Source organism: Nicotiana tabacum, chromosome 10 (genome assembly GCF_000715075.1).
Source record: "Nicotiana tabacum cultivar K326 chromosome 10, ASM71507v2, whole genome shotgun sequence".
In the NCBI taxonomy this organism is placed as follows: Eukaryota; Viridiplantae; Streptophyta; class Magnoliopsida; order Solanales; family Solanaceae; genus Nicotiana; species Nicotiana tabacum.
Genome location: NC_134089.1, coordinates 129,464,719 through 129,478,255, shown reverse-complemented (window position 1 = coordinate 129,478,255; position 13,537 = coordinate 129,464,719). Strand labels below are relative to the sequence as shown.

Below are 13,537 nucleotides of genomic sequence, written 5' to 3'. Positions count from 1 at the left end.
TAATAATCAATTTTTAGGTTAAACATTGATCCAACAATATTTTTCTTTGTCGCGAATTAGCAGGACAATCAGGTAAAGCATTATATTTTTGGCAGGGAAAAATTTGATTATGGGGCTATTTTAGTAGAAAGCAAAAGTTAAAGGAGAACCAGTGCTATTTCCTTTTAGAAGAAGCCCTTGTATGTAATTTCTCACTCAGTGTCCGCCTGCTGTAAAATCGCGGTCGAGTAAGCACATTCACACAGAGCCAAGTGAAGCAAAAAGGGAGAGGAAAAGCGCAAAATCTCCCTTCGTCTGTCAGTACAAAATCTCTCATTTGTGAGATCGGACATGGCTTCCTCCAAAGAACGCGAGAACTTCGTCTACGTCGCTAAGCTTGCTGAGCAAGCCGAACGCTACGATGGTTAGGGTTTCCCCTCTCTCTGTGTGTTTGTGTATAGATCTATTAATGTTTCTGTTACTTTTTATTATATGCTTAAGTTTGAGTGATTGCATTACTGATTACTCAGAGAGCCTTCAAAAAATGAAAACTGATAATGATGTTTCTGTTACTCAGAATATTAAATATTAAATTTCGCTGAGATGCTATACTTGTTGCTTTCGATGTGTTAAAATTTCATATATTAGCAAAGGACTTAGGCCAGCAGTTTAGCACAGATTAACTTTTTTTGATCCACTTTGGTTAAATGCAATAATAATGTAATTAGGCTCCAATCGTTTATGTAGATTGTAGGACTTTAGTACCTTAAAGGGTTAGTACAGAGATGATTGATGCACTTGAAGAATGTTGAATTGCTCGGAAAACCTTCAAAAATCGATTTCTAGTTAAAAAAGAACTTTGTTTGTTGAGATGCTGTACAGTTGGTGCTTTTAATGTATTAAGAAGTAATATAATAGCAAATGTATTATTCTTTATTGGCTAGGAAGTTCTACACGGATTTACTTTTTGTTGATCCGCTTTGGTTATATGCAAGGAAAATGTTACTAGGCTTCATTTTCGATGTAATTGGTTAAAAATTTAATATTGTTAATGAATTATGAATTATGTTACAGAAATGGTTGATGCAATGAAGAGTGTAGCAAATATGGATGTTGAATTGACTGTTGAGGAAAGGAATCTGCTTTCTGTTGGTTATAAGAATGTGGTAGGTTCTAGGAGAGCATCTTGGAGGATCTTATCCTCTATTGAGCAGAAGGAAGAATCTAGAGGAAATGAGCAAAATGTCAAGCGAATCAAGGAGTACCGACAAAAGGTGGAGACTGAGCTCACCAGCATTTGCAACGATATTATGGTGGTCATTGATCAGCATCTAATTCCTTCATGCACTGCAGGCGAATCAACTGTGTTTTACCACAAGATGTGAGTGTTCTGACTGCTGTGTGTTGTCAGTTTGAGTTCATAATTATTTTGTTTTGGGAAATGTAGAATGTCAGAGTTGTTTAATTTGTCAGCTTGAATTGTCTATGCCTGTAGGAAGGGAGACTATTATCGTTATCTTGCTGAATTTAAATCTGGCAATGACAAGAAAGAGGTTGCAGAGCTTTCATTGAAAGCATATCAGGTATATGGTTTGCTTGCGACCTAGCATCTTAAAAATAGAGTGGCACATATGTCAATTCTCGTGTTTTCCCCATATTCTTGATTTTAGCTTTTGATTTTGTAGCCAATCATCTATTATTTCTAGAACTGTTTAAAGATATCACTCTCATTGAATATTGAGTTCTTTGATGCATTTATCCTCCAAAAGATTTAAGTTCTTTGATACAAAAGAAGTGTCGTGATTTTGAATTGGTTGATGTTCTGAGGTGGAAAATGTCACAGATGAGAGCGTTAATCCCTTGAATCTTTTTTGTTAGAATCTGTTTTTAGGGTATTTTCATTTAATCTGAGTCCTTGCCTCTATTCCAATGTTATAAAGAATATCTGCTATATTTGGGAATGGTGCTTCTTTGGTTGCTATTAGCTTTACACTTCATACGATTTGGTGTATTTGGTATTAGCAAAGACCATTGCAGAACAGTGGAAAATGTGCCACAACTTGGGTTACGTGGGGTGAAAGTGAAGACCCTTTGTATATCAAATATGTTGACCTTAGAGGAGTGTATTTTATATTTTATTTACATGCATTTACATTTAGAGCTTCTTTCCTCATTTCTTTTCTCTGATTCCCCTTACCTCATTTATATGTTGAACTCCTATTAATTTGGCCACGACGCCACGCATATCTATATCTATCTGCTTCCACTTACTGGTTTTTGCAAAACCTTGTGCAGTCAGCTACAACTGCTGCAGAGGCGGAATTACCACCCACTCATCCTATTCGGTTGGGATTGGCTTTGAATTTCTCTGTTTTCTACTACGAGATCATGAATTCGCCTGAAAGGTTTGTCTTTTGGATTTTCATCTTCTTGAAGTTATCCATCCCTTTTTTTTAAATTGGTGCGTCCATACATGTTCCTAGGCTCAGTTGATTGTAATCTGTTTTCTCCAGGGCATGCCATCTGGCAAAGCAGGCCTTTGATGAAGCAATATCTGAGTTGGATAGCCTGAATGAGGATTCCTACAAAGACAGCACCTTGATTATGCAGCTTCTAAGGGACAATCTCACCTTGTGGACTTCTGATCTTCCAGAGGATGCAGGTACGTTTTGACTCATATTCTAATATCCTATAGGTCACCTTGGTGTTTTATAATCTAGAATTTTGTTGGTGTTCATAAATTTTACCTGGCAGACGGCACTTTATTTATTTATTTGTTTATTTCTTGTAACTATCCTTGTATAGCTTGAATATATTAATTTTTTTATAAAATCTCTCTTATACTATTATGAGGCTTAGTCTTTTTGCCTGTCATTTCTGCTAGTAGTTGCTATAGCTTCTTCAGCGTTTTTGGATAGCTCAATCACGTGTGAGATGTCTACAGAAAGAACTAATTTGGTTCTGCAACCTTTTAGATGGCATTAAGAGAACTGCCCTCGGGGCTATTAGATTAATGGTAAGAGCACAACGCAGTGTGTGATATGTAGGTTAAACACATCATGGTTCGAACACTGCCACGGAAGGTAGAGGGGGGGGGGGGCATTATCCACCGGGTTTCGAACCATGTGCCACAGTGGGATATCTTGGTTTATCAAAAAAAAAAAAAGTGGCATTAAGAGAGCTTTGGAGTGCATTGTACTCTTAACTCACTATTTTTAGCAAAAAATCGTAGTTGAAGGGGAAAAAAGTCGTGGTTGAAGGTGACATTACTTCTTTCTTGAAGGGGGAAAAGTCGGACAAAGAAGTAGTTGTTGAAGGGTGTTTTCTTATTTCATGAGAGCTTTTCCTGACATAGGATTAACCAAGAGCTTTTTCTTTTGTTCATTTTTTGTTTCTAGCCTTCAGTTTAAATCTTGATATCTGCTTGTATTTAAGGCGCTGAGATCAGAAATTTTGACAGTTTACTTGGTTAATTTTGTCAGTTAGTTTACATGTGCGCTTCAACCAAAATGCTTTTCCCTAATGAGTAATTGTTTCCTTTAGAAATATATGATAATTTGTCCAAGGGATTGTTTGACGAGGCTAAAAGATGTGATATTAATGACGCTATTGGTAGTTGGGCTAGATGAACAGATTGCCTAATTTACTGAATCAGAGGGGAAAATTAACTTTCTGATCTAGTGTATTATCTTGTTAAAATTTTGTTTTTCCTTTGCAGAAGATGCCCAAAAGGGAGATGCCACAAACAAAGCAGGTGGAGGTGAAGATGCAGAGGTAGGTTCTTTAAATCTGGTCCTTCGTTGAGTTAATTTTAGATTTTTCTAGACTGGTAGTAATTCAATTACCTAGTCATTCAAAACCATAATATCTTGTTTTCTTGCAGTGAATGGGCCTAATGGTTAGAACTACCTTGGGTATTTGGAGGTGTGAGGATGAGGATACACCAAGAGAATATGTGTTTGTTAAGTCCTGGTAGAGATACTTATCTTATGGGCATGTTGTGTCAGTTTCTTTACATGTTAATTGGGTGTCTGCAATTCAGCATGTGTGAGATTTGTATCCCTGTGCTATTTCCTATCCGTAAATTGAGTTGTTTCAGTCTTTAGATGATTGGTTTGGTCCATAGGTGGTTTTATTTTTCAGATGACTGCCCCAGCCAAATGGGAGGACATCAGCTCTTTGTTTGATCTCTCAAACTTATTATCTTAAATCACCAATTTTATATAATTCTCACCTTTTTCATCATTTAGTTTGAAGCTAAGCATATTTTTTGCTATAGTGGTGCATAAATTATTGGCATCTTTGACTTGCAGAATTTATTCTCTGGGAGCATGAGTATTATCTTTAGATAGATCTTATGCATTTCAAATCCAAGATAAGGGATTGGAAGAATTAGAATATCTAGAACTAGTTGCCTTCAAAAGGCTTGCTCAGTATTCTTGCTTACGGAGCATTGGCGAAAATGCTCAGATAAAATTGGTGGGTTATATCGATTCATAATGAATTGACTTTTCTAAGTCGCTCCTGATAACTAATGATTTTTCTAAGGCGTTGTGCTGTTACGTTCTTTCCTGGAAAGCTCGTTGCACCTTTCCTTTTGCTCTGCATCTTTGTGGAGGTTGATTGGTTACATCGACTTTATAACCCCCTAGGTTGATTGGTTACGTTGACTTTATAACCCCCCTCATATGTGTGGCCAAAAGTAATTGATTCTTGATAGTTAAGTGTTTGAGGAAGTACTATTTTTGTCTGAGCTCTGCTTGTTTTGAAAGAGTGGGTATCCATGTTGAGTATCTTCCCTGTCATTTGTCTCTGGGAACTGCCATCTGAGTTGTTTATATTTGACCAAGGATCGTGGTACAATTGACGCTGCTTGAAAACAAGAACTTTTGCGTGTGACGTTAAACATATTACTTATCTTAGCAAGTTGCTGATCTTTAAGACTTGGAAAAAAGACTTTACTTTGTTCTTGCGACTCTTTTCAAGTCAAGCACAACTGGCCAAACTTCTTTATGAAAACCTGCAATCTTGTTCCAACTCACCGGTATATAGCAGTGTAATTTCGTAGAAAGTTGGATACTTCTGTGTTCTCTGGACATGACTTTAGTCCGTCTTCCAAGTTTATGTCCAGACTAACGTCTGTATTCTGTAGTTACAACAGTGAACTATTTTAATCTTTACGTTATCCTTTGTTCCTCTAATTTCTACACTCTTCTCTCGCTTCTATGGATATCTTTAAATATAATCCTCTTTGTGGTTTAAGCAACTTGGAATAACCAACTAAAAATTATCCGTTCAAAAAGCATGCACATGGGAGCTAACATTTCTACCTAGTTATGAATATTTTAATGAAGGAATCCTCGAAAAGTTACCCTCGATCTACTATAACGTGATATTATGCATACGCATCCAATTTGCATCCGGGTCGTGCCACTTTACACGGGCAACTTGTCTAATGGCTGATAAATTGTTTACCATGAAAATTGTAATAACAATTAAATTTGATTATGGGACTCTAAAAATATGTGATCTATTTTTATGCTAGTTGTTAAACAGATGATGTTATGTGTGATACTTAGAAACGAGACAAGGGCCAAGAGTAAGGTGATAGCCTCAAGCTTGTCGATTCGAGGGGCCTCGAGGTGGATTCCGGAGCTCAGCTTGGAGCTATCGAAGGTGGTCGAAGTATGACTAACAGTTATAATAAAATCAACAAAAGCTCTTATGGCCAATGATAAGCAATAAATGAAGAACAATAATGAAGATAATAAAATGGAAGCAATAATATCTAAGAATGTATTAGAGAGCAAAGAGAATGTTCTTCTTTATTTAGTATGGAGCAACGGAAGTAACAGCATGGGGGTTATAAAATGACAAGGATCCCTTTATACAGGAGGGGAATTCCAGCATAGTACAAAACATATTAATTCCAAAGATATGGGGGTGGGACAGCTAGATGACACCCAGATTCAGGGCTAGAGTAGTCCACTAGACTCTGTCAGTCCTAGTCGTGTACCTTGGGAACTCTCCATTTCTATCACAGCCGTGGTCAGCATTATCCTTAGGTCGAGCGTCGACGAACCTCGAGGGAGGAAACTCGGACATAGCCTTGCAGCCTCGAGCCTTCGAGACGATCATCTGAGGTGCCTCGATGATAAGGAATTAGACCCTCCGATTTCACCGCATACAAAAGTGACCCCAATTCAAAACTGTTCCTTTCGCATATGATAAGCAGCAAATTTCTATTCTCCTATCTTCTTGCAGAAATTTCACCCTAAACATGTCTTTCGGCTTCAAACTATATTATTCTAGACGTCTGAATTTATTACTCTCTTCAGTTCGAAACATTTTTATCTGGCGCAATTCTATTACTAATATGTTGATATATCTTTCATTACTTGAAAAGGTTCAACTTCATATAAATATTGGAATCTTAATCAAAAGTGCCTTCGTCAAATAAACCTTTTAAGCTATGCTTGGTATTTTCCTCCACCATCAATAATATAATATATAAAGTCGAAAGAATATCTCAAACACCATGACATGTCCAATCAATAATATCAGATAAAATGAGATAGGGAGTGATAGTACTCCCCGGTCCATAATAAGTGTTTTTTTGGCATTTTTTTGGCGGTTCAAAATATCTGATTTTTTCAGATTTCAAGAATGAATTAATTATTTTTTTCCTACATTGCCCTTGGAGTAAATAGTGTTGGAGTATGTGTTAGGAGTGTTTATATGAAGAGATAGTAAATGTTAATATGCTCAATTTCATTGCTAATTAATGTTAGAAGATAAATTTCTTAATTTGTGTGAAAACAATCAAAAAATTACTTATTGTGGATCGGAGGGAGTATTAACTTAAAGAAGCAAGAAGGTTGTGTAGAGAGTTCCTAGGGGATGCGACTTAAAAGATGGAGTGAACCTTGAAAAACTCGTGCTAAATTAAGACGTGACACTTGTTTACCTTGAAAATGGCAATTACAATTAAATTTGACTGTGTGGTTCTATACGTGATTTATTTTAATGCTAGTTGTTAGGCAATAGATGTTAAGTGTGAGCTAGGAAAGTAAAGTAAGAGTAAGAGGCAACACTGTTATTCAAACCAAACGGCTGCGGATCGAGGCATCGGACTGGCCTAAGCTGGACCTCGAGGTTGAGCTAACAAGCTTGGCTGGGGATTATCAATGAAGGACTAACAGTTCTAAGGGCCTTGATGGTGGCTCTTTATGATCAATGATGAGTAATAAATGAAGAACAATCAATAAAACACACTAAATGTAAGCAATAAATCAAAAGTAAGACAATGGAGAACGTTTAAGTTAGAGAGCAGAGAATGTTCTTGTTCTTGTATTGAATATCATGTATGTTTACAAAATGACAAGGGTCCCCTTTATATAGGAGGGGGAATCCCAACATAGTATATATGCATTTATTACAAAGGTAAACAACTGGTACATCTATTTAATGTCACGGTACGGACATGTACTATTCTTTTAGACTTGGTCAGCTTTAACCACGTGCCTTTTTGGAATTTCCCGCTTGTCTAAGATAGCCACCGATCTGCACTGTCCCGAGGTCGAACATAGGGAAACCCTCGGGGTCGAACCTCGAGCTGTGCCTCGAGCCTTCTGGAGACGGGCTATAGAGCGTCGTAATGATCATAAAATCGGACTCTCCGATTTTAGCCGTATACAGATAGTCCCTGTGTTTCTTAGAGTAAAAATGATAAGAAACAATCTTGAACTCTTGCCTCTTCGATACTTCCATCATGACGTCATCCCATCAGAGCATTAAATGACATGAATCAAAGGCTGCGCAGAGGTTAATGGCAGCACGATTATCGAGAAGCCCACGAACTGTTATTGGTTCGACTCTTCTGCTTCTCAAACATTGCCCAAACGGCTTCTATAAATACCTCAATTGCTTGTCATTCATACTTTTACAATATCTTCAAGTTTTCAGAGCTAAGTTACCATCTTCTGCATTCATCTCTTTTCTGTACTTGTTTCTTAATCTTCTTTCTTTGAAGTTGAGCTATAATCATGGCAAAAACCTCAAAAACGGTACCTCAGAAAGATGGTACCACTTCTTCATCACGCCCGTCCAAGGGCAAACCAAAAACACCTTCAAGTATTAAGTAATGTACCCCTGGCCACTTTGATACGGTCTCCGATTTTACCATTAAAAAACCTCCTTCTACACCAGGCCGATGCGAGCCCATGTCTCGGTACGTCAGTGTGGTGACCGACACGAAGAGAGTAAAGATAGATTACCGATGGGGGGAGGCAGTGCAAGTAGAGATCCCCAAAGCTGAGGAAAGCATAGTAGAATACAAAGCTAGCTTCCTCAGCGTATACACATACCTTTTTACTTTAGGACCCGTAGATTCTTCTTCCCTGCCGATAGATCTGGTGATTCTTGACTTTTGTCATTAGTACCGAGTGACACTCGGTCAGATCTATCCTTCTTTCTGGAGGATTGTTTAGATTCTCCGATATTTCTCCAATCAGATCGAGGGAATGACCTTCACCCTCAACCACTTGATCAGATTATACAGCCCCCGTCTCTTCCGATGGGGTTTAACCAAGCTTCACCATCGATTCGCTAAGACATTTTTTACGAGCATCGATGAGGACAAAAATCGGGGATGGATGAGCCGGTTTGTCAGAGTAACGACCTCGGACATCATCCATGTTGATAGGATGTCATTCCCGGAGGAATAGAACATGAAACATGAGTATTATTACTATATCGAGCACGTTTTACTACCCTTTCTTCTTCTAAAATGATCTTCTTTTGATTATGCAACCACCATTTGGTTCCCCAGTGCTGTTCAGAACCTTCCGAGATGGATCACACAACTAGACTCTGGTTTTCCATACAACGAGCGTACTTGGCGTGATTTGGCCAAGACGCGGTGGTAGACTAAGAACCACGGTAAGCTCTTCTTGCTGTTGTTTCCAAATTTCTTATAAGTATTCTTTGTGACAATAAGTTTAATATATCATGCCTGTGCAGGCCTCGGGGGAAGGTGTGTTGATGAGACCGCCTCCTCCTGGCGAAGAAGAAGCCTCAAAACCCGACAAGGGTAAGAAGAGGAAGAAGTAGGCGTCGATCGAGTCTCCAAAATCAAAGAAACCCAAGGTCCGCAAGCCTAAGACCGATGCCACAGTCTTGACTTCGACAACTGTGGCAAGTCTTCATGAAGGCGATGATGATGGCGATCACCCTTTGGTACAAAAGGCAAGACGGAGTGCTGATGCTCCACAAACTGTTGGTCGGAAGGCCGCCGAGTCGGTGGTGGATGATATGGACCAAACTCGTACTGAAGAGACCCTCGAGGAGGGTTTGGGTGCGGTCCCCAAGCCTTGGGTTGGACATGGTACAATCCGTGATGGAGAATCTTTGGCTGGAGATTTCGGAAGGCCTATATCCAAACTTTTTCGGGGTCGAGAAAGAACCCCTACAGAAATTGATGCCATGGGCGGCTTCGAATCAGGCCCTTCATTTTCTCCGGGGGAACTAAGGGATGCCCAGAACAGGGGCGTTGCCGATGTGGGGGCCTCTCAGGGATCTGATGATACATTCAAGGAATACTTCGTCTATGTCGACGAGTACACAGATCTCGCTGCCCTCATCACCCTCAAGGAGGCTGAGAGGCTTCAAAAGTAGGTGATATTCTTGGCATATCATTTGCGCTTCAAATTTTTACTCTTTCCTTTATAACTTATCTATTTTGTTGTAGGTCAAGAAATTGTATGACCAAGCATTTTCCAAGCTTCAAGATGAGCTTTCATTCCGTGAGGAGGATCTCGAGAATCTCACATCGGAGCTAAAGGAGTCGATGGCTTCCTCTGCCCGAAAGGAAGAGGAGTTGAGTGAGCTTCGGGCAAGTCTGGAGGGAGTGCACCAGGAACGAAATAGCTTTGCTGAGCAGGTAACATGACATTCATGAGTTCATCTTTTTATTCTTATAACTTTATCTCACTATCTCGATTCGCCTTTGCAGATTAGGCAAAATGATGCTCTGGTGGGGTAACTTCGGGAAGAGGTTGCAGCCAAGGATACGGAGATCCTAGAGCTGGAGAGGTAGAATGAGGTCGTGACCTCGGAGAAAGACCTTTTGCAGGGAGAGTTGGCCTCGACCCAGGATCTTCTTTGAAGTGCTCAGAAGGAGGCCACTGCATTATCTGTGGCCAAGTTTGAGGCTAAAGAAAATGCGTCCTCATACAAGAGAGATGCCGCCACTGCCAACAATCGAGCCAGAGAGATATCCGAGACGGTCGAGCAGAAGCTGGCTCGAGCCATTGCTCATGCTCGTTTGCAAGCTAGGAGGCAGGCCTTCGAGGAATCAAGCACCGAAGGCGTCGATCTCTCCGCTGAGATTGAGAAAGCCAGAGCCTTGGAAGAAGCATCAGCACATTCAACTACTTTGGATGAGGGTTCCGGAAGTGATTCAGACAGTAGTGAGGGTGAGGAGTAGACTCGCGTCGTCATCTCTGCTTCTCCTTTTCTTTCTTTTTGCATATGGGCTACTCGGGTGTGCTTTGTAAAGACACATTCTGTAAATGTATTTTTGAGAATGCAAAACGACCCTTTTGTTTCAAGCCTTTAAATTTTATTTTTCAGTGCTTGTGCAAAGCTGATCTTTTGAATTTTGATGTCGGCTCTTTAGAGCCCATACTTGGGATAATGGAGACACTCGAGATCGGGAACCATCCCGAGGCTAGATTGATATATAGATCTCGGTAGCTCTTTTGGGGCCTATACTCGTAGTGACAGAGATCTTTGAGATCGGGCACCATCTTGAGGCTAGATTGATAGCTCTTTTAGAGCCCATTTTTGTAGTAACAGAGATCTTCGAGATCGGGCACCATCTCGAGGCTAGATTTATATTGATGGCTCCTTAGAGCCCATAGTTATAGTAATAGAGATCCTTGAGATCGAGCACCATCTCGAGGCTAGATTGATACAGGAATCTTGATCCTACGAACGTTGTATGACAGCATCATTCGTATGAAATGACCGTGAGGTGACCGGGGTGATTCCACCGGCACACTTCCCCAAAAGTGATAATGGCATGGTCCGAATTAATTGGCCTTCAGAATAGGCGAACAGTCGCCGCTTGCTCTATATATGTATTTGCTTTCTTCTTTTTTAAGGATTCCGCTACTTTGAGCAACTATCCTTTTTATAGATCTCTCCTTCCTTGTGTCAGCTCTTTCTCCATTTTAATTCAAAGCTTTCGCCTAAGTTTTCATTTCCCTTCTCTTGTTTCACCATAGTTATGGTTGCTATGCCCAAATCCATTCACCAAGAAGAGGAGAGTTCTGCCTCTGCTTCTCGCTCGGTCGGTGGTACACCGCCGGCATCCGGTGAGTTAACCTCGAGATGCTTTGTCTCGAGGAGGGACTTTACGTTAGAGATACCTCCCAATGTTCCGAGACATTGGGAGCATGCATCGAGGTTCATCTCATTAATAGGAGAGGAACACCTCGAGGCAGTTAGGAGAGACTATAGATGGGGAGAAAAGGTGGTACTGCAGGTACCTTCCCCGGAAGAGAGCATCATGGCTCATGTAGAGGGATTTTTGAACGTATACACGTACCCCTTTACATTGGGCCCTCTCGATAGAGTCTTGATCGAGTTTTGTAGAAGATATTGGGTTACCCTAGCACAGGTTCACCTGTCGTTTTGGAGGATAGTGCTGATGATAAGGTTCTTTGCAGATAAAGCTGGGCTCGAGTTCACCCTTGTCCATCTTATTAGATTGTACCGGTCCTTGCATTAGCGAGGCCTGATCACTCTGTGATGTCAATCCACCCGGCCCTTTGTTGACATTAATGAAGAAGACGGGTACCGAGGGTGGATGAGTCAATTTGTCCGAGCACAGACTGTTGACATTATCCCCGTAGAGTTCCTACCATTCCTTGAGAAATGGAATTTCACACGTAAGTGGTACACTTGTGCTTTTGTCATTTTTGTTCATAGTGGAGGCAGACTCCGTAAAGGTGTTTTCTTTCCTTTTCTGTAGCAATCCCGTGGTTTCCATACGAGGTCCCCGATCTGGCGGATTGGACTCGAAAACTGGTAGCTTGCTCGACCTACAATGAGCGTAAGTGGCGAGACTTGTCGAACGGTAGGTGGGAGGCAAAACACCACGGTAAGTGTTGTAGGTTTTTTTCTCTTTGAAAGGTACTTTCTTTTATATGTATTAACTCCGTCACCACAGGCATTGGAGAATTTTGTGAGATGAGACCGTGTCCCCTCGGAGAGGAGGAAGGATCATCGGCTTCAGAGCCGAGGAATAATAACAAACGGAAGGAATCCTCGAAGGACGAGGGTGCTCATAGCGAGAAAAGTCTTGCACGGAGGCTCAAAGAAGATGTATCAGCTGAGCCTGCAGCACCCGAGGCTTCTAGCCTCAGAAAAATGGTTCCTCTTTATTCGTTGTCTTCTTTTCCCATCGAAGGTACTTCGAGGGATAAAGATTTTCTGCCGCTGTCTTCTTCTCTCGTCGAAGGTACTTCGAGGGATGTTCGAGGCCAGGGGCTGCCTAAATCAAGCGGGGTATTGAGAGATCATATCCCCACCGAGAGCGGTTCGATTCAGGACGACGAGGCCAGGCCAGTAGATGTATGCTCAACTTTTGAGGAGGCTCAGCGGCTTTGTTCTGTGGTGAGTTTTGGTTGGCTTTGTTGGTTTTTCAGTTTTGCATTTTCATATTTTCACTGAGCTTCTTTTTCATAGGCCTTTGACAAGCTCAAGACCGAGTTGCTCCGCTGTGAAGCCAGGTTGCGGAAATCCTTGGACGGGGAGAAATCCCTCAAGCTTCTTTGTGATAAAAGGGCAAAGGAGTTGATACACCTTCGGTACGAGATGAATCGAAGCTTGAACTACGAAGGACGCTGTTACATCCTATATTTTCGTACGTGAAAGTAAGCCATAAATAAATTGATGAAAGCTTGGAAATGAGATGTTACATCCGCATTTTCGTACGTTAAAGTTTCGTCGTAAGTTAACCGACGTAAGTTCGAGAATGTGATTATTTTGAGATTATAAGCACTATGCTATTTCAAATAAGTGATAAGTAAATTCGTAAAGGTGAGAGGGTAAGCAAATAAAAGAAAATGAGTTCATCGAGGTTTGATATTTTGAGATAAAATACGGTCCGATCTATAATACTCGGTATTTATGGACTAGTGACATACAAGGTACCACATGACCATAATAGTAAGGTGTGCAAAATGTACTAAAAATGAGTAGCATTTTAAGTAATTTGAGATAATTCTTAATTATGTGGATAATTGGATAATTATGGATTTTTAAGTGGGGGATTAACTTGTAAATTGAATTTTGGTGGATAACTACTTGGATAATGGTTAGGGGGACAAATCCACGTTTTGTGAAGAGTTGGTAGAAAGATAGAGTCAATTTAATGACTAATGAATCATATAGAAAGGTGGCATAATTGGTGAAAATTGTGGCTTAGTTATCATATATGTGGGGCCCACACCCAAGGTTAAAGACTTCTCAAAATTCACTTTATAATCTC

At 40.4% G+C, this 13,537-nt stretch overlaps 1 protein-coding gene across 1 annotated transcript; it reads left to right on the top strand.

Annotated features, from left to right (window-relative positions):
• Positions 1-225: 225 nt before the first annotated feature.
• Positions 226-4,224, top strand: LOC107821878 (14-3-3 protein 9). The gene is made up of 7 exons (XM_016648334.2): positions 226-403; positions 1,054-1,360; positions 1,475-1,562; positions 2,275-2,384; positions 2,493-2,641; positions 3,698-3,753; positions 3,863-4,224. The coding sequence occupies exons 1-7, from the start codon at positions 331-333 to the stop codon at positions 3,863-3,865; spliced, it is 786 nt and encodes a 261-aa protein (XP_016503820.1). The 5' UTR covers positions 226-330; the 3' UTR covers positions 3,866-4,224.
• The last annotated feature ends 9,313 nt before the right edge of the window (positions 4,225-13,537 follow it).

Bases quoted from the DNA above. Each gene is read 5' to 3' on its own strand.
- LOC107821878 (XM_016648334.2), top strand. From the start codon at position 331: ATGGCTTCCTCCAAAGAACGCGAGAACTTCGTCTACGTCGCTAAGCTT. The intron at 1,361-1,474 runs GTGAGTGTTCTG...CTATGCCTGTAG, and splicing joins ACTGTGTTTTACCACAAGAT to GAAGGGAGACTATTATCGTT. The intron at 2,385-2,492 runs GTTTGTCTTTTG...TGTTTTCTCCAG, and splicing joins ATCATGAATTCGCCTGAAAG to GGCATGCCATCTGGCAAAGC.